This window comes from Bombina bombina, chromosome 4 (genome assembly GCF_027579735.1).
Source record: "Bombina bombina isolate aBomBom1 chromosome 4, aBomBom1.pri, whole genome shotgun sequence".
Lineage (NCBI taxonomy): Eukaryota > Metazoa > Chordata > Amphibia > Anura > Bombinatoridae > Bombina > Bombina bombina.
The window spans coordinates 1132750367-1132771532 of record NC_069502.1 but is presented as its reverse complement, the minus strand read 5'-3'; the positions used below and the strand labels follow the sequence as shown (position 1 = coordinate 1132771532).

General features: G+C 39.2%; 1 protein-coding gene across 1 annotated transcript in view; it reads left to right on the top strand.

Annotated features, from left to right (window-relative positions):
* The window catches only part of GPATCH2 (G-patch domain containing 2), a 572071-nt gene that overhangs the window by 314412 nt on the left and 236493 nt on the right, over positions 1–21166 (top strand). Inside the window, exons 7-8 of the mRNA XM_053712502.1 lie at positions 4668–4707; positions 16632–16696. Of these exons, the coding sequence (XP_053568477.1) occupies positions 4668–4707; positions 16632–16696 (105 nt within the window). The remainder of the gene's footprint in view (positions 1–4667; positions 4708–16631; positions 16697–21166) is intronic.

The following is a 21166-nucleotide window of genomic DNA, read 5'->3' as shown; positions in this document are numbered from 1 at the left end:
ATTTTCAATCTGATAATTAGAATGGTGCACCTCATTAGACATGTGGGGATGAAGTAAGCTCCTGTATGTCATTTGTTTGAGATCTTTCCCAGTTTTGTGAGATAGGTATCCGTTTGGCTGGTCCTGCGGGTAGGCCTGTGTCTTTTGGGCGTTAACCTCCGGGTTGCCTTATATTTTATTTATATCCGATAGGATGTCTTTTATTTGTTTTTGTTTCCTTCGGGAATCTTCTGGAATTGATTCTCTTTATTACTTCTTCGGAAGTTGTTGGACATGTTAGTCCTCTGTTACAAATGTCTGTTTTCTGTTTTTTCCCCTATGAGGGAGAATTTACGCAGCTTGCCGGTTGGGACCCTAGGTGCAGGCTGGTCCTGTCGGGTTCGTTCGGTCTTGCGGCTGTTCAGACACGTGGCGCTGTTCTGCTCGGCTGGTTCGGTAGAAGCACTGTGTGCTCAGGTTATCATTGTTTGTTTTCATGTTAAGCTAAGCATTCAAGAGGACCTGTGGGTCCGTGAGGTGGAAGGATTGTTTCAGTCCTTATAGCCTTCAGTCATAAGTGACCAGGCAGGGGAGTTTTTCCGCTTCATCACTCTATCTGACATCTGATTTTATCAGAACTTAGAGTTTCCTCCTCCATGTGGTGGAGGGTGGGAGGGCTTAATGCCCCTTACCGCTTTTGAGCGGTTTGGCCTTCATTTCTAGGCCTCTGGATTTGTCCTTTTGGGCTTGATCCAACAGCTTGGACGGGATAGCTGTCTAGCATGCGGAAGGTTTGCAGTTTGAAACCTGTTGCAGCTCCTAACACCTTGCAGGTGTACGTGTAAGCTGTTTCTAGTGTATCTAGATGCAGCTCTTACTCTTAACTGAGTTATAAGAGGCCTTTTGGGTCTTCTTCCATTGCCTCTGGGTGAGTGGATCTCCTTTTAGGGATCTGTGTTTCCGAGTGATGATGTTCCCTGCAGAGATTTTTGTGTAGCTCGGGGTTCTCTAGTTCTGGGTAGACTTCGTGCCTTCTCTTCCTTGTGTCCTCTGCTTGTGCTGAGGTGTTGGGGGGACTAGTCCTGTTAGTAGGATTTTTTGACCTTGAGGTATCCCTTGGTCGTCCTGAGGCTCTGAGAAGTATCTTTATACGACTTCTAGCCTTGCTCCTTGGAGCGTTGGACTTTAGCTAGGGGTGGTCCCTTCCTTTGGTTGGGGTTTTCGAGTTCTCTTGCTATCTGGATTTTCTGGATATGCATCCATACCCTTTTGCCTGTTTTTTTGGCCAGTTGGGGTGTTTAGTTCTAGGGTAAGGTTTGCATGAACTATTGGGTACCCGGGCCTGTTTTTCTCCCTGAGACTTCAATTGCTGAGGCTTCGCTTGGCCTTTTTACCGACCCAGTCTGGGTGGTTTTGGAATCGGGGTTCCCCGGTAGTGGGAACTGGGGCTATGTCCTTGATCCATCTACCTAACCTGGTCAGGGTTGGCCAGGATTTCTGAGTATTTTTTACTCTTTGCCACAAGAGACACTTGTCGTCTGGTGGTTAGCCGTGTGGCTTGAGCCTTTAGAGTGGCTGGTTCATACCCAGCTGCTGGCGTTGGATGTCCAGTTTCTGGTGCACCTTAGGGTTGCATTCCCCTGGTTAGTTTGCCAGTGTTCCTGTGGATTCCCTGCTCTGCAGGCGAATGGGTTGGCAAGCTACTTGTAGGGGGGTCCTTTTCTAGGACATCTGTGTTGGGAATTTCCCTTCCCATTAGCCGGTGCCTTCGGACCTTGAGAACAGTTGTTGCTCTTCCGGCATCATCCCTTTTCTTTAGGGGATATTCTCCTCCCGATGGAGATAGAGTCCTTGCTTGGGGATTCTCCTGGATGGGAGGCAGAAAGGTGGGATTAGTTCCAAGCAGACTTTTTGGGCCTTTATTTTGATAGATCCTTGGGTCTATGGCCTTGTTGTCGGTTTTCAGAGTCGGGTTGTACTTGTCCTCTGTAGGGATGGCTGTGCTATCCGTACGCTCGTTCCTGTACCTGTTTCGGGATTCTTTGTTCCCCTGTTTTGGATCCCTGAGGCTGGGTTGGTCCAGCTGGTTGTGGGTCTGCAGGTCAGGATGGCCGAGCGGTCTATGGAGCTGCGTTCGGTCACAGTCTCCTGGATGTTTGAGCTTTGTTGAGTCTATCCTGTTAGCTTAGTCTGCTAGGGTATAGATTTTCCTTCAACTGGCTCCACTGATTTCAGAAGAGAGTTTGCTCTTCCTTTGGGTTCTGAGGGTATACTCTTCTTCTCGGGGGGGGCCTTTTATTGAGGTTTGTGTTCCCCTTTTTAGGGTCCTGTGTGCAGGTCCGGCGACTTAGGTTGCCTGGAGCATGCCCTCTGTCTGGGGGTTGCTTTTGCGGTCTGTTTCTTACTTGACTGCTTCTTCCTTGCAAGTATCCTCTGTGTCGTCCTGTTATGGACTCTGTGTTTTCAAACTTGGGGTTCTCTCCTGGGTGCATTACACACTGTTTCATGGTTGAATGCCTTGCTATTCTTGACACTGGGAGGACTTTGCCTTTTCAGTTGCAATCCGTACTTGTAGGATGTTGATGAGACGTCTGTCTCTTTGCCCAGTCTTATTCTGGGTTTCACTTGGTAGAGGTGTGGCCTCCTTTCCTTGTTTGGGCCCCTTTGGGCCTCTGTGAGCTGAACTCACTCATGGAGGTGTTTTTTTTTATATTAAGGGGCCATTTCAGTTTCCTTGGTTCTCCCTTGCCTTGTTCCCTTGGGGGTTTCGGTTGGTGTCTCCTTCATTTGTGGAGATGAGCGGTGGAGGGCTGCTTGTTGGGCGACGGAATCTCCTGCAGGACTATTGGCTCAGTTGAGTCCGTTTTCCGGTCTCTAGTTTGGCTTCTGGACTAATTGCGAGTCAGTGTCATTGGGGCTTTTAACTTTCAAATTTTCTCGGCTTTGAACTAAGCAGTGTTTTTTCTTGGGTAGAGGTTCAGGCTTGGTGCCCTCCCGTCTTGGCATTCAGTGTCCTCTATTCCTTGGGTATTGTTTTCCCAAGAGTAATGAATACAGCTGTGGACTCTTTCCATTTAAGAAGAAAAACATAAATTATGCTCACCTGATCATTTCCTTTTCTTCTGATGGAAAGAGTTCCCAGCTCCCCACCCGTAATTTTACGTGGGACGTCCTTATATTCTTCTGGCACCTTTCACCCTGATATTTCTTCTACTGTTCCTTGTTCCTCAGTAGAATGACTGGTGTAGGAGGGGAGTGGGAGGAGTATTTAAAGGGAAACTCAATGAAAATTAAACTTTCATTATTCAGATAGAGCATGCCATTTTAAACAACTTTCCAATTTACTTCCATTAACTAAATGTGCACAGTCTTTTTATATTTAAACTTTTTGAGTCACCAGCTCCTACTGAGCATGTGCAAGAATAAGTGTGTATGCATTTGTGAATGGCTGATGGCTGTCACATGGTACGTGTATACATTTGTGATTGGCTGATGGCTGTCACATGGTACAGGGGGAGTGGAAAAAGACATAACTTTTAAAATTGTCAGAAAAAAAATCTACTACTCATTTGAAGTTCAGACTAAGTGCTATTGCATTGTCTTGTTATCTTGCATGTGTTGATTATGCAAATCTACTATGTTGACTGGTCCTTTAAGCATTTGGCTGGGTTGTCTTTGCCGCCTCCTCCTGGTGGCCAGGTTCTTATTTCCCAAAAGTAATGAATGCAGCTGTGGACTCTTTCCATCAGAAGAAAAGAAAATGATCAGGTTAGCATAATTTATGTTGTTACACATTCCCTAGTTTTGCATAACCAACACTGTTATATTAATATACTTTTTACATCTGTGATAACCTTGTATCTAAGTCTCTGCAGACTGCTCCCTTATTTCAGTTATTTTGACAAACTTGCATTTTAGACAAGCAGTGCTGACTACTAGGTAAATTCACAGGAGTGAGCACACTGTTATCTATACTAGCGCTGTCTAGCTGTAAAAAACTGTCCAAATGCACTGAGATAAGAGGTGGCCTTCAACGCTTATAAATTAAAGTTGTTTAAAATAGCATGCCATAAGTTTAATTTTGACTAGCCTATCCATTTAATTATTAGGCAGCACCCCTCTGAACATGAGATGTAGCAATGCCAGAAATACTGTCAATAGTAATCATTGGTACAATACATTTTAAGGCTTTTAATTACTAGACCTCTTTGTAGTCTTACAATATATTAACATACTACATTTTCTTAATCCAATAACACCATGCTTGCTGCAATTGTTTTAAAACAAACTCACTCCTACAACCATGTAACTTATTTTGAGGAACTGTTCCAGACTTGTTACCAGTTTAGAAAATGTTTACACTTCCATTTTGTTAACAAAACTTGCATTGTTTAACTAGTCCTTATCTGATCACCTCTGCCGAGGACAATGTGAGGCTGATGTTTATGAAGTCTATAGTGTGCACTTACAATTCTCATAATTGGAAAACAATATTTATGTAGTCCTATAATGTAAACAGAGATAAATAATGAAAGTTTTGTTTGAAATACATAACATTTGATTTTACATTCCAAAATGGTTTTCTTTCCGCTGAATGAAAAGTAAGAAGCAATTTAAGTTATACATGGCAGGTAGAAGACCACTTCTGGATAATGTGAATGCCTAAAAATGTATTTATTTTTTTCTAGCCATTGGTTTAGCCCTGGAGCAAGAAAGGAACATAGTCAGGTAAGTTCAATTTAATTTAGCATTGGTTTAGTAATTGTCATAAAAGTGCCCATAAAAGAGAGTTATCAGAATTGTGTTCAGAAATACAGAATTTGGCTATTTAACTTACATGTGCAATTGGTGCAAGAGTTATTAAAGGGATACAAAAGTTAAGAATAAAAATGTGCATTGGTGCATTTCAATGTTAAATACAAAAGATTTTTCCAATATACTTCCATTAGTAAAAATGCTTCTAATAAAAGCTACTACTGGTTTTCATCTGCATACACATATATGCTATGAGGGCCTGTGCACCAGTATTCATATAGCAAACCTTCTCAGAGTCAGCAGCGGCTTGTATGACACAAATTTAAGTTTTAACAAGCACAATACACACCACCAGCAGCTCTCTGAGCTTGAGTAATGGTGCAAAGCATATGTGCATATGCTGCTGAAAAACAGTAATAACTTTTATTAGGCGCATTTTTGCTAATGGAAGTGTATTGCACAAATGCTTTTATTTTATTTAATTTACACATTAACAACATAGAATTCCCTCAACATTTAATTGGCACACTGGAAATAAAAATTTGCTTAACTAAAGGTAATTAGCGCTACAAACATATCAAATCGCTAAAATAATCATGCTCAGTGGTACTATCCCTTGTAGGGAAAAGTAGACAGAAGTAATATGATATTGTGACTTGTATTCATGGGAGTTTATCATTTGTGTGGCGGTTTCCCCCACTATTTGTCCTGCAGCATTTGCTAAGGAGGCTCCCTTCTGATAGTATGAAAAGTTATACCCATGGAAACGCGACATGGTGCTACCAGGATCCTCCTTTGTGGGTAATTGGTTGGCATGTAAGTCCCTCTGTCGGTCTGTGGGAATTGCTGGAACCACCACCTTAGTCTCAGAGTCAGCTCCCTCCACAGTTGACCTAGGAGGCAATCAAATCTAGTAATCGTAGTCATTCAGCAGAGCTTGCATAGATATATGGAATTTCTCTGTTTCCGCCATACTGTGACTGCACAGTTAGCAGGAATAACAGACTGCTCAGTAACCCGGTTACCTGGGGAGGGAGAATGTGCAAACTGTTAACCACACAGACTGAACAGCTAGAGCAGAACCATTAGCTGACAATCTTGGTACCTGGGAGCATATTAAGTACGCATAAGGGGGAAATCTTGAAGTAGGAAGTCTCTTCCTCAAAATGGGGGTTCGGGCCTTACCAAGTGGGCTAGACTTTCCAAGAACATCTCGAATAAAGGCTTCTATTGTAAAGCTGAAATCATAGTTTTAAAACTGTGCATCCGATATACAAAGAGTGTAGATTATCCCCAAGTCCATGTGGCTAATTTTAGCACAGCATTACTGAAGAGCATTGGCTGCTTGCATAAACGTGAGGTGTCCACCCAGACTCTTTCAATGCTGAGTTGGGTATAATATCATATGAGTACCATAATTATGAGTCTATAATCTTATAAATTAACCCCTAACACTTAAACTGTAGCTGGGATCTTCTCACAGACGCGTTGAGCCGCTTAAGCAGTAGGCTCCCCCCAAATGATTTTATTTAAAATTGAGATGCACCCATGCACAATTTTTACCTTTCTATCCCTTTAAAACACTAATTTTGAAGACTGTAAGCGAAATTATAATGCATCGCTCCATACAAAAGCACTTTATGCATAATTATTCCTCAGGATTGCATTATAAAAATACTGTGCATTCCACTGCTGTGTGTGTCCCTATAAATACTGCTGTTCTACAACTTTTAATATAAAACATTACTTTTAAACATTCTACTTTCATTTCATGATCTGTTGTGGTAGATATAAAAAACAATGCACTACTGGAAGGTAGCTGCTGATTGGTCGCTGCCCATGTATGCCTCTTGACATTGGCTCACCCAATGTATTCATCTAGATGCCAGTAGCTGCTCCTTTAACAAAGGATATCAAGAGAAGAAAATCTGAAAGTTGTTTTAAAATGTTATGCTCTATCTGAATCATAAATAGTAAATGTGAACATTGATTAAAATTGTATTTTTAATCTGAATCATAAAATAAAAAAAAAATAAGTTTATACCCATTAACTACATAGTTATCCTGGGTTGACAATGGAAAGAGATATGTTATGAATCAGAGCATATGATTTTAGCATTAGAAAGTCCCTTTAACTATTGTTTAAACCGACTGTAGGGATGTGAAGAACAAAATCATTTCTGCACATCTAAGCCACATACTATAAGCATTTGAGACTGCAATTCAGCTATGCATCTAGTTAAACTATGTTTAAAATGAAATATTTTGTCTGCCTCATGTCCTTTATATTCGTGACCAGCTGAGCGCACTGCTTGCACACAAATCATTCTGTTGTTTGCAGATTTAAGCTCGTCATTGAAATGGCAATTCCTTAGTACTTAATGGGACAAGAAACCCAACATTTTTCTTTCCTAATTTAGATAGAAGAAAATTAGAAAGTTGTTTAAAACTGCATGATCTATTATCACATTTTCTTCGTTCTCTTGGTATCTTTTGTTGAAAGTCAGAGACGTAAGCTCAGGAGCGCGCATATGTCTGGTACACTATATGGCAGTCGTTTTAGAAGAATGTTATCCATTTGCAGCACTATTTCCTGCCATCTAGTGCCCCGGATTCCTACCTAGGTATCTCTTCAACAAAGAATATTATGGGAACAAAGCACATTTGATAATAGAAGTAAATTAGAAACTTTTTTTATAAAATTGTATGCTCTGTGTGAATCACAAAATAAAACTTTGGGTTATATATCCCTTTAATGGAAACATATTTCTTCATTTACATTAAAGTTTTTAGGGTGTTAGATGATATTTCTATTAAGAAAATATAACTATTGAGAAACACACAATCTAAAAGCCAGAAAAAGATCCACACTGTTAGAGTTTTTTTTCATTATTTATCAATTTTAGTACTGAAAATTAAATGAACAGTCTACTCAAGAACTGTTATTGCTTAAAAAGATAGATAATTCCTTTATTACCCATTCCCCAGTTTGCATAACTGTTTCATTACCTTGTATCTAAGCCTCTGCAGACTGCCCCCTTATTTCAGTTCTTTTGACAGACTTGCGTTTTAGCCAATCAGTGCTGACTCCTAGGTAACTCCATGGGCGTCAGCGCAATGTTATCTATATGGCAAACGTGAACTAACGCCGTCTAGCTGTCAAATGCATTCAGATAAAAGGTGGCCTTCAAGGGCTTAGAAATTAGCATATGAGCCTACCTAGGTTTAGCTTTTAACTAAGAATACCAAGAGAACAAAGCAAATTTGAGGATAAAAGTACATTGAAAAGTTGTTTACATTGAAATACCCTATCTGAATTCTGACTAGACTGTCCCTTTAAAGCTGCAATTACTGTTATTACCTTTACCCTTTTGCCACCATCTGGAGAGGTTGCATACTGCGCTGATACGCACATGCATATTACTATGTGCAGTCCAGATACCTCCTGTGCATGCGTTGCAGAAGGGGCCCAAATTTTTCTGCAAAATATATTTATCTTTTTTTAAAGGGATATTCTTTCGCAAAAGTACATAGAGATCATTGATGACCATCTTCCTAAAATATGGGGGCCAAGATTAATAATAGAAGCCTTAAAAGGACAGTAAGTCAAAAGTTAAACTGTCATGATTTAGACAGAAAATTGAATTTTAAACAACTTTTTTAGTTTACTTCTATTATTTTATTTGCTTCATTCTCTTAGTGTTCTTTGTTGAAAAGCAAACCTTGGTAGGCTCAGGAGCAGCAATGGACTACAGGAAGCTAACTGGGGATTGGTGGCTACACACATATGCCTCTTGTCATTGGTTCACCAGGTGTGTTCAGCTAGTTCCCAGTAGTGCATTGCAACTCTGGAACTAACTTTAACTATGTGACTGAATATGGATAAGGGAAAAACTGTTTTTTGTTTTTTATGTCCTATGGCTTTACATTCTAAGGCAGAGGTGTGAGAGAGGCAACAATGGAAATGTTACTTCGTAAATGGGGAGTAAATACTTAGAAAAGGAAGCGTCTTTCACATTGGATATGAAATAGATACATAATAAAGGCATATAAATCTTGTTGAACAAATGAACATTAGTGGTTAAACTATAACTTTCTTTCATGTAATTAGCAAGAGTCCATGAGCTAGTGACGTATGGGATATACATTCCTACCAGGAGGGGCAAAGTTTCCCAAACCTCAAAATGCCTATAAATACACCCCTCACCACACCCACAATTCAGTTTTACAAACTTTGCCTCCGATGGAGGTGGTGAAGTAAGTTTGTGCTAGATTCTACGTTGATATGCGCTCCGCAGCAAGTTGGAGCCCGGTTTTCCTCTCAGCGTGCAGTGAATGTCAGAGGGATGTGAGGAGAGTATTGCCTATTTGAATGCAGTGATCTCCTTCTACGGGGTCTATTTCATAGGTTCTCTGTTATCGGTCGTAGAGATTCATCTCTTACCTCCCTTTTCAGATCGACAATATACTCTTATATATACCATTACCTCTGCTGATTCTCGTTTCAGTACTGGTTTGGCTTTCTACAAACATGTAGATGAGTGTCCTGGGGTAAGTAAATCTTATTTTCTGTGACACTCTAAGCTATGGTTGGGCACTTTGTTTATAAAGTTCTAAATATATGTATTCAAACATTTATTTGCCTTGACTCAGAATGTTCAACTTTCCTTATTTTTCAGACAGTCAGTTTCATATTTGGGATAATGCATTTGATTTAATCATTTTTTCTTACCTTCAAAAATTTGACTCTTTTTCCCTGTGGGCTGTTAGGCTCGCGGGGGCTGAAAATGCTTCATTTTATTGCGTCATTCTTGGCGCGGACTTTTTTGGCGCAAAAAATCTTTTTCAGTTGCGTCATATTTTGACGTTATTTTGCGCCAAAAATGTGGGCGTTCCGGATGTGGCGTCATTTTTGGCGCCAAAAGCATTTAGGCGCCAAATAATGTGGGCGTCTTATTTGGCGCTAAAAAATATGGGCGTCGCTTTTGTCTCCACATTATTTAAGTCTCATTTTTCTTTGCTTCTGGTTGCTAGAAGCTTGTTCTTTGGCATTTTTTTCCCATTCCTGAAACTGTCATTTAAGGAATTTGATCAATTTTGCTTTATATGTTGTTTTTTCTCTTACATATTGCAAGATGTCTCACGTTGCATCTGAGTCAGAAGATACTACAGGAAAATCGCTGTCTTGTGCTGGATCTACCAAAGCTAAGTGTATCTGCTGTAAACTTTTGGTAGCTATTCCTCCAGCTTTTGTTTGTATTGATTGTCATGACAAACTTGTTAATGCAGATAATATTTCCTTTAGTAAAGTACCATTGCCTGTTGCAGTTCCTTCAACATCTAAGGTGCAGAATGTTCCTGATAACATAAGAGATTTTGTTTCTGAATCCATAAAGAAGGCTATGTCTGTTATTTCTCCTTCTAGTAAACGTAAAAAATCTTTTAAAACTTCTCTCCCTACAGATGAATTTTTAAATGAACATCATCATTCTGATTCTGATGACTCTTCTGGTTCAGAGGATTCTGTCTCAGAGGTTGATGCTGATAAATCTTCATATTTATTTAAAATGGAATTTATTCGTTCTTTACTTAAAGAAGTTCTAATTGCTTTAGAAATAGAGGATTCTGGTCCTCTTGATACTAATTCTAAACGTTTGGATAAGGTATTTAAATCTCCTGTGGTTATTCCAGAAGTTTTTCCTGTTCCTAATGCTATTTCTGCAGTAATTTCCAAAGAATGGGATAAATTGGGTAATTAATTTACTCCTTCTAAACGTTTTAAGCAATTATATCCTGTGCCGTCTGACAGATTAGAATTTTGGGACAAGATCCCTAAAGTTGATGGGGCTATTTCTACCCTTGCTAAACGTACTACTATTCCTACGTCAGATGGTACTTCGTTTAAAGATCCTTTAGATAGGAAAATTGAATCCTTTCTAAGAAAAGCTTATCTGTGTTCAGGTAATCTTCTTAGACCTGCTATATCTTTGGCTGATGTTGCTGCAGCTTCAACTTTTTGGTTGGAAACTTTAGCGCAACAAGTAACACATCATGATTCTCATGATATTATTATTCTTCTTCAGCATGCTAATAATTTTATCTGTGATGCCATCTTTGATATTATCAGAGTTGATGTCAGGTTTATGTCTCTAGCTATTTTAGCTAGAAGAGCTTTATGGCTTAAGACTTGGAATGCTGATATGGCTTCTAAATCAACTCTACTTTCCATTTCTTTCCAGGGTAACAAATTATTTGGTTCTCAGTTGGATTCTATTATTTCAACTGTTTCTGGTGGGAAAGGAACTTTTTTTACCACAGGATAAAAAATCTAAAGGTAAAAACAGGGCTAATAATCGTTTTCGTTCCTTTCGTTTCAACAAAGAACAAAAGTCTGATCCTTCATCCTCAGGAGCAGTTTCAGTTTGGAAACCATCTCCAATCTGGAATAAATCCAAGCCAGCCAGAAAGGCAAAGCCTGCTTCTAAGTCCACATGAAGGTGCGGCCCTCATTCCAGCTCAGCTGGTAGGGGGCAGGTTACGTTTTTTCAAAGAAATTTGGATCAATTCTGTTCACAATCTTTGGATTCAGAACATTGTTTCAGAAGGGTACAGAATTGGTTTCAAGATGAGACCTCCTGCAAAGAGATTTTTTCTTTCCCGTGTCCCAGTAAATCCAGTAAAAGCTCAAGCATTTCTGAATTGTGTTTCAGATCTAGAGTTGACTGGAGTAATTATGCCAGTTCCAGTTCAGGAACAGGGGATGGGGTTTTATTCAAATCTCTTCATTGTACCAAAGAAGGAGAATTCCTTCAGACCAGTTCTGGATCTAAAAATATTGAATCGTTATGTAAGGATACCAACGTTCAAGATGGTAACTGTAAGGACTATCTTGCCTTTTGTTCAGCAAGGGAATTATATGTCCACAATAGATTTACAGGATGCATATCTGCATATTCCGATTCATCCAGATCATTATCAGTTCCTGAGATTCTCTTTTCTGGACAAGCATTACCAGTTTGTGGCTCTGCCGTTTGGCCTAGCTACAGCTCCAAGAATTTTTACAAAGGTTCTCGGTGCCCTTCTGTCTGTAATCAGAGAACAGGGTATTGTGGTATTTCCTTATTTGGACGATATCTTGGTACTTGCTCAGTCTTTACATTTAGCAGAATTTCATACAAATCGACTTGTGTTGTTTCTTCAAGATCATGGTTGGAGGATCAATTTACCAAAAAGTTCATTGATTCCTCAGACAAGGGTAACCTTTCTGGGTTTCCAGATAGATTCAGTGTCCATGACTCTGTCTTTACCAGACAAGAGACGTCTAAAACTGATTGCAGCTTGTCGAAACCTTCAGTCACAATCATTCCCTTCGGTAGCCTTATGCATGGAAATTCTAGGTCTTATGACTGCTGCATCGGACGCAATCCCCTTTGCTCGTTTTCACATGCGACCTCTTCAGCTTTGTATGCTGAATCAATGGTGCAAGGATTACACAAAGATATCTCAATTAATATCTTTAAAACCGATTGCTCGACACTCTCTAACGTGGTGGACAGATCACCATTGTTTAATTCAGGGGGCTTCTTTTGTGCTTCCGACCTGGACTGTAATTTCAACAGATGCAAGTCTCACAGGTTGGGGAGCTGTGTGGGGATCTCTGACGGCACAAGGAGTTTGGGAATCTCAGGAGGTGAGATTACCGATCAATATTTTGGAACTCCGTGCAATTTTCAGAGCTCTTCAGTTTTGGCCTCTTCTGAAGAGAGAATCGTTCATTTGTTTTCAGACAGACAATGTCACAACTGTGGCATACATCAATCATCAAGGAGGGACTCACAGTCCTCTGGCTATGAAAGAAGTATCTCGAATTTTGGTTTGGGCGGAATCCAGCTCCTGTCTAATCTCTGCGGTTCATATCCCAGGTGTGTAGACAATTGGGAAGCGGATTATCTCAGTCGCCAAACGTTGCATCCGGGCGAATGGTCTCTTCACCCAGAGGTATTTCTTCAGATTGTTCAAATGTGGGAACTTCCAGAAATAGATTTGATGGCGTCCCATCTAAACAAGAAACTTCCCAGGTATCTGTCCAGATCCCAGGATCCTCAGGCGGAAGCAGTGGATGCATTATCACTTCCTTGGAAGTATCATCCTGCCTATATCTTTCCGCCTCTAGTTCTTCTTCCAAGAGTAATCTCCAAGATTCTGAAGGAATGCTCGTTTGTTCTGCTGGTAGCTCCGGCATGGCCTCACAGGTTTTGGTATGCGGATCTTGTCCGGATGGCCTCTTGCCAACCGTGGACTCTTCCGTTAAGACCAGACCTTCTGTCACAAGGTCCTTTTTTCCATCAGGATCTGAAATCCTTAAATTTAAAGGTATGGAGATTGAACGCTTGATTCTTCGTCAAAGAGGTTTCTCTGACTCTGTGATTAATACTATGTTACAGGCTCGTAAATCTGTATCTAGAGAGATATATTATAGAGTCTGGAAGACTTATATTTCTTGGTGTATTTCTCATCATTTTTCTTGGCATTCTTTTAGAATACCGAGAATTTTACAGTTTCTTCAGGATGGTTTAGACAAAGGTTTGTCCGCAAGTTCCTTGAAAGGACAAATCTCTGCTCTTTCTGTTCTTTTTCACAGAAAGATTGCTATTCTTCCTGATATTAATTGTTTTGTACAAGCTTTGGTTCATATAAAACCTGTCATTAAGTCAATTTCTCCTCCTTGGAGTTTGAATTTGGTTCTGGGGGCTCTTCAAGCTCCTCCGTTTGAACCTATGCATTCATTGGACATTAAATTACTTTCTTGGAAAGTTTTGTTCCTTTTGGCCATCTCTTCTGCCAGAAGAGTTTCTGAATTATCTGCTCTTTCTTGTGAGTCTCCTTTTCTGATTTTTCATCAGGATAAGGCGGTGTTGCGAACTTCTTTTGAATTTTTACCTAAAGTTGTGAATTCCAACAACATTAGTAGAGAAATTGTGGTTCCTTCATTATGTCCTAATCCTAAGAATTCTAAGGAGAAATCGTTGCATTCTTTGGATGTTGTTAGAGCTTTTAAATATTATGTTGAAGCTACTAAATCTTTCCGAAAGACTTCTAGTCTATTTGTTATCTTTTCCGGTTCTAGAAAAGGCCAGAAAGCTTCTGCCATTTCTTTGGCATCTTGGTTGAAATCTTTAATTCATCTTGCCTATGTTGAGTCGGGTAAAACTCCGCCTCAGAGAATTACAGCTCATTCTACTAGGTCAGTTTCTACTTCCTGGGCGTTTAGGAATGAAGCTTCGGTTGATCAGATTTGCAAAGCAGCAACTTGGTCCTCTTTGCATACTTTTACTAAATTCTACCATTTTGATGTATTTTCTTCTTCTGAAGCAGTTTTTGGTAGAAAAGTACTTCAGGCAGCGGTTTCAGTTTGAATCTTCTGCTTATGTTTTTCGTTAAACTTTATTTTGGGTGTGGATTATTTTCAGCAGGAATTGGCTGTCTTTATTTTATCCCTCCCTCTCTAGTGACTCTTGTGTGGAAAGATCCACATCTTGGGTAATCATTATCCCATACGTCACTAGCTCATGGACTCTTGCTAATTACATGAAAGAAAACATAATTTATGTAAGAACTTACCTGATAAATTCATTTCTTTCATATTAGCAAGAGTCCATGAGGCCCGCCCTTTTTTTGTGGTGGTTATGATTTTGTATAAAGCACAATTATTCCAATTCCTTATTTTATATGCTTTCGCACTTTTTTATCACCCCACTTCTTGGCTATTCGTTAAACTGAATTGTGGGTGTGGTGAGGGGTGTATTTGTAGGCATTTTGAGGTTTGGGAAACTTTGCCCCTCCTGGTAGGAATGTATATCCCATACGTCACTAGCTCATGGACTCTTGCTAATATGAAAGAAATGAATTTATCAGGTAAGTTCTTTCATAAATTATGTTTTTATTTGTTTTTAAAGGGACAGTATACACCAATTTTCATATAACTATGTAATAGATACTAATATGAAGAAGAATATGCACAGATACTGATCTAAAAATCCAGTATAAAACCTTTTAAAATCTTACTTGGAAGCTCTTAGTTTAGCACTGTTGATGATGTTAGCCTGGCACACCCACTAAGAGGGGCTGAGAAAGCAGGAAAAGAAGACACCCACCCTCCCCATGCATATGAAAAGACCCATTACACAAACAGGAGCCTGCAGGAATCTGTTGACTTGAGTCTACATATGATACTTTGGGGCTTGGTTAGGAGTCTGAAAATCAGCGCAATGTTATTAAAAATAAGGAAAACTATACATTTTTACAAATACACTCCCAGATGGGCTGTATAAATGCATTGTCTACAAAACATTTATGTAAAGAAAAAATCTAGTGTACTATCTACCTTTAAATAAAAAGATCTGAACAGAACGGAACTAGTGCATACTGCCTTAAAATTGCCTCACTGGATAATTGCTGATTACCAATGTGGGGGAAAAATTCTATTTTGAATATAATTATAAGATCTCACCCGGTAGTTAATATTATTGAAATATTGGCTCCATGAGTTATAACAACAAATTCCCTGTGTTTGTATTTGAATCACCAGTGAGTAAAACTTAAAAACACATAGCTACAGCTTCTCTTGTCATAACAGAGGTAGCACTAAATGTGTACTTGTGATTTAAACAAGTTTGTTAGTTTCAGCAATTGTAAGGTCCTTGTATTATATTCAATACTGTGGAGTGGCCTATTGCCTATTCATTCTCCTGTATATATAACATCAGTAAAATATCATGCATACGCCTAACTATGGCTAAGCTCCTACAATCCGGGAGCTGATTACTTTCAATACTGCGCTGATCAATTGTACATAGACCGTTTTTTGTTTTGTTTATTAAATGTTACTTACACACAAACAATAACATTGAGCAACTGCAACATGCGGCATAAAAACGGAAACAAAGCACCTGGAAGTGTTCATGATTGCACAAGCGCTATGTAAATCGTTTCAGAGAGAAACCCAAAGTTGTTTTTCTATTTAATCTCATTTGGCAGTGAAATGGTTGCATGAAATATATCAAAATAGACCTAGATCAATACCTTGGGTTGTCTACTTAAAGGGACAGTATACACCAATGTTTATATAACTGCATATAATAGACACTATTATTAAAAAGAATATGCACAGATACTGATCTAAAAATCCAGTATAAAACCTTTTAAAACTTACTTAGAAGCTCCCAATTCAGCACTGTTGATGAGGTAGTCTGGGACACCCGGTGAAAGGGGCTGGGTAAACAAAAAGAGCAGACCCCCCCCCTTCCCTGCATATCAAAAGACAGATAACATAAACAGGAGCCTGTAAATGCGCGTATACATCTGGCACTGTGGGGCCTGGTTAGGAGTCTGAAAATCAGCACAATGTTCTTAAAAAAAATAAGCAAAACTATACACTTGTATAAACACACTACCAGATGGGCTATATGAATGGATCATCTACAAAACATTTATGCAAAGAACAATCTAGTGTGCAATTTCCCTTTAAATATATATATAGTTTTGACAAGTAAAAAAAAAGGCTCTTTCTGTTTAAATGGAGTGATAGCAAAAATGCTAAAACAATTCTCTGATATTTTGGGCAAGTTATTCTCTGAAACTTCCAGTAGAGAAGGGGTTAATGCAGACTTAAACTATTTCAACAAAATAAGGCTAAGCAGATCTATTTGTGCAGAATTTCTTCTGTGCTGTTTTTATTTAGATATCAAATTGGTTCCAGGACATTGTAGACAAGAGTTACATTTCTCACTTTTAGTATAATATTGAGAGCTATTTGATGTATAGCTGAATGTCTTGCAGTTTTGTTCTATACAGAGCGTTTTACTCAGATGTATTATTAATGTTTTGTATTTTTCCAGCTACTTCGTGATAACCGCTCAGACCGAGGGCATAAGAAAAATTGCTCTGTGAAAACAGCCAGCAGGTAAGATAAAATATTTAGTCAAGGTTTAGTAGGGTTTGACTAAAGAGAAATACAGATTTTTTTGTACTAATAGGTTTATAATAATGTTCTCATGTGTATAATGGTTGGTAAAGTATGATTAAAGGGACAGCGTACTGTAAAATAGTTGCTACTTTTATTTGTTCCCTGTTATCAATTTTACCTCCTGGGGTGTATTCAATTGTTTAAATATATATATTTTTACATTTATTTTGGTATTTGAAATAGCCGATTTTGTCCGTGTTATTGAAAATTCCAACACCATTGAAAAGCTATGTAAATATAACCAGCAGAAGAAATTACACTCACAGTGGGGGTTGGAGAGATAAACCGTGTTAATTTTCAATTGGGCTTTGGTTTACAAAAATAAATAATATAAGGAAGCATTTGTATGTATAGAAAGTAATAAAACAAGACGATCTGATTGCCCTGCAAGTTAAGCTCATTTTAATAGGTTGTAGTGTCAAAGAACAAAGCAAGCTATGTCATTCACAAAAATAAACATAGAGAAGCGATTTATCACACATTGGTATAACAAGCCATTGGAAGCCAGTTTTACTATACACTGTCTCTTTAAAGAGGAAGCCATGATGATCTCTGCTGGGCATTAATGTAAATATTTATGCTAATTACAAAGTCTGTTACTTACCAGAATATTATTTTGATCATTAAAGGGACAATAAATGGTATTTTTTTTAACCCCTTTAATATTGTTTTTCTACTTTGAAAGGCATCAAGACAGCTTGTACTAGCAGCTCACTAAACGTAAACTGCATAGTGCGGGCTGTCTGCTTCTCATTGGCTGCTAAAAAAAACACTCTCGTCTTGGCAGCAGCCGGGCAAGCGCTACTGGGTTTGCTTTAAATGTTAATGTATTCATAAACAATTACTAGTTTGGTTTCATTTAATACTAAAAGGTAAAATTATATCTATTGATGGAGTTAAAATGTTTTACATTTACTGTCTAACTTATAACTAAAATCTATCTATTATAATATCCAACACGATTCAAGGGATATTCTAATTAAAAATGACATGCTGTTATTCATAAGAACATGCAGTTTTTGTATTACTGACCCTCCTAAGATGTTAAATACATATGTAAAATCATACTCTGGCGCCACAGGAATGGCAGATCCTGAGCTAGATCAAGACAGTTATTTACTGCAGTTAAATTAAACTGTCAGTTTTGATTCCCAGTTCTTGCAGCTCCTAAGAGGGACTTAACCTATGTATTTAGCGTCATATTATTATTATTATACTTTATTTATGAAGCGCCAACATAGTACATGGGAATAATTCACTTAAATAAAACAATGATATAACACAAAATTAGACAAACACATACAGGAGGAATTGAGGGCCCTATTTCCCCTAGGAACTTACCATCTAGAAGGGTAGGAGGTTTAGAAACCAGGAGGAGAGGACTGCAAGAGTGAGAAATAAGTTAATACAGAGTTAGATGAGGGAATATTAGGTAAATGGAATTAATTTATTACTGAGTTGGGTGGTCGGCTTCTCTGAACAAAAATGTCTTCTGGGAGCATTTAAAAGAAGAAAGATTAGGGGAAAGTCTGACAGCACGAGGGAGAGTGTTCCAGAGGGAGGGTAGGTGCTGCACGACAGAAACAGAAGTCCTTCAGTCTCGCATGGGAACCCCTAAAGAAATAGTGGGGGGGGTTTAATTAAAATCTTTCTTTAAAGGGACGGTAAACACTGAGATATTAACATAAAATGTTTAATCATTTGTAGTAACTTTGTGATATAATTTTCTCCTACATTGGTGTGTCCGGTCCACGGCTTCATCCTTACTTGTGGGATATTCTCTTCCCCTACAAGAAATGGCAAAGAGAGCACACAGCAAAAGCTGTCCATATAGCCCCCCCTCTGGCTCCGCCCCCCAGTCATTCTCTTTGCCTGCTCTGAACAAGTAGCATCTCCACGGGGATGGTAAAGAGTATGTGGTGTTAGTTGTAGTTTTATTTCTTCTATCAAGAGTTTGTTATTTTAAAATAGTGCCGGTTTGTACTATTTACTCTACAACAGAAAGTGATGAAGAGTTCTGTTAAAAGAGGAGTATGATTTTAGCACCAGTAACTAAAATCCATTGCTGTTACCACGCAGGACTGTTGAAACCAGAGAACTTCAGTTGGGGGTAATAGTTTGCAGACTTATCTGCTTCAGGTATGACCAGTCTCTTTTCTAACAACACATAGTAATGCTAGAAGACTGTCAGTTTTCCCTTATGGGACCGGTAAGCCATTTTCTTAAACTCAGTAACAGATTAAAGGCTTATAAATTGGGCTCTATGCTGGTTGACACTATTGTGGGCTAAATCGATTTGCTTATATCATATTCTTATGACATTTGGAGTGTTTTATGAGCTTAGAAACACTTTTGGGAACGTTTTAATTATGCCTGGCATTGGTTTAGATGCCTAATCTAGTCAGAAAGGCCCCTTCACTCTGGTAGCAGAGGGAGGAGGCCTCATTTTCGCGCCTCAGCTGCGCAGTTACTTCCAAAGGCAGTGCATGCAACTTCATGTGAGAGGGTCCTGTGGCTGAGAAACAGACTCCGGAAGGCTTATTTCTGTGGTGAATAACCCCTAAGGAAGGTAAAAGCCGCAGCAAAGTCTGTGGCAGGGACTGTAGTGTGTTTAAACCGGTTATTTGAACAATTAGCTCCGGTTTGCTTATTTAAGGGTCTAGAAACTTCATATTTGGTGTGCAATACTTTCAAAGCATTAAGACACTGGGGTGTAAATTTTATAAAGATCGGATATTCCTTCATAGTTTTTTGAACATTCAGAAATAAAGTGTGCTCCTTTTATTATTTAAAGAGACAGTAACTGTTTTGTGTAAAATCGTTTTTATTGCATTAATAGCCTGCCTAAATCTGCCTAACATGTCTGTACCTTCAGATAGCATATGTTCTGTGTGTATGGAGGCCAAGGTGGTTCCCCCTTTAAATGTATGTGCAAATTGTGCCATGGCGTCCAAACAAAGTAAGGACAGTACTGTCACATTTAATAAGGTTGCCCAAGATGATTCTTCAAATGAAGGTAGTGGGGATAGTTCATCATCCTCTCCTTCTGTGTCAACACCAGTTTTGCCCGCGCAGGCGATACCTAGTACATCTAGGGCGCCAATGCTTGTTACTATGCAGCAATTAACAGCAGTAATGGATAATTCTATAGCAAATCTTTTATCCAAACTGCCAGCATTTCCCAGAAAGGCAAGTAGGAGCTGACGATAATTTATCTGTTATACCCTCACATCAATCTGAGTTGGCAGTGAGGGAGGGTCTGTCTGAGGGAGAAATTTCTGATTCAGGAAAAAATTCTCAGCAGGCAGAACCTGATATCGTGGCATTTAAATTTAAGCTAGAACATCTCCGCGCCCTGCTTAAGGAAGTCTAGCTACTCTTGATGATTGTGATTCTTTGGTGATTCCAGAGAAGTTGTGCAAAATGGACAAATTCTTAGAGGTCCCAGTGCACGCTGATGCTTTTCCGATACCCAAGAGGGTGGCGGACATAGTGACTAAGGAGTGGGAGAAGCCAGGTGTACCTTTTGTTCCCCCTCCTATATTTAAGAAAATGTTCCCCATTGTCGACCCCAGAAGGGATGCATGGCAAACGGTCCCTAAGGTAGAGGGGGCAGTTTCAACATTAGCCAAGCGCACAACTATTCCTATTGAGGACAGTTGCGCTTTCAAAGATCCTATGGATAAAAAATTGGAAGGTTTGCTTAAAAAGATATTTGTTCAGCAAGGTTTCCTTCTTCAACCAATTTCGTGCATTATTCCTGTCACCACGGCGGCGTCTTTTTGGTTCGAGGAACTAGAAAATTCGCTCCAAAAGGAGACTCCATATGATGAAGTCATGGACAGAATTCACGCACTAAAGTTGGCTAATTCCTTTATTTTGGAAGCCGCTTTTCAATTGGCAAAATTAGCGGCGAAAAATTCAGGTTTTGCAATAGTGGCGCGCAGGGCGCTTTGGCTAAAATCTTGGTCGGCGGATGTGTCGTCCAAAACAAAATTGCTTAATATTCCTTTCAAAGGTAAGACCCTTTTCGGGCCAGAATTGAAGGAGATTATTTCAGACATCACTGGGGGAAAGGGCTATGCCCTCCCACAGGCTAGGCCTTTCAAGGCTAAGAACAAACCTAATTTCTTTCATGTAATTAGCAAGAGTCCATGAGCTAGTGACGTATGGGATATACATTCCTACCAGGAGGGGCAAAGTTTCCCAAACCTTAAAATGCCTATAAATACACCCCTCACCACACCCACAATTCAGTTTTACAAACTTTGCCTCCGATGGAGGTGGTGAAGTAAGTTTGTGCTAGATTCTACGTTGATATGCGCTCCGCAGCAAGTTGGAGCCCGGTTTTCCTCTCAGCGTGCAGTGAATGTCAGAGGGATGTGAGGAGAGTATTGCCTATTTGAA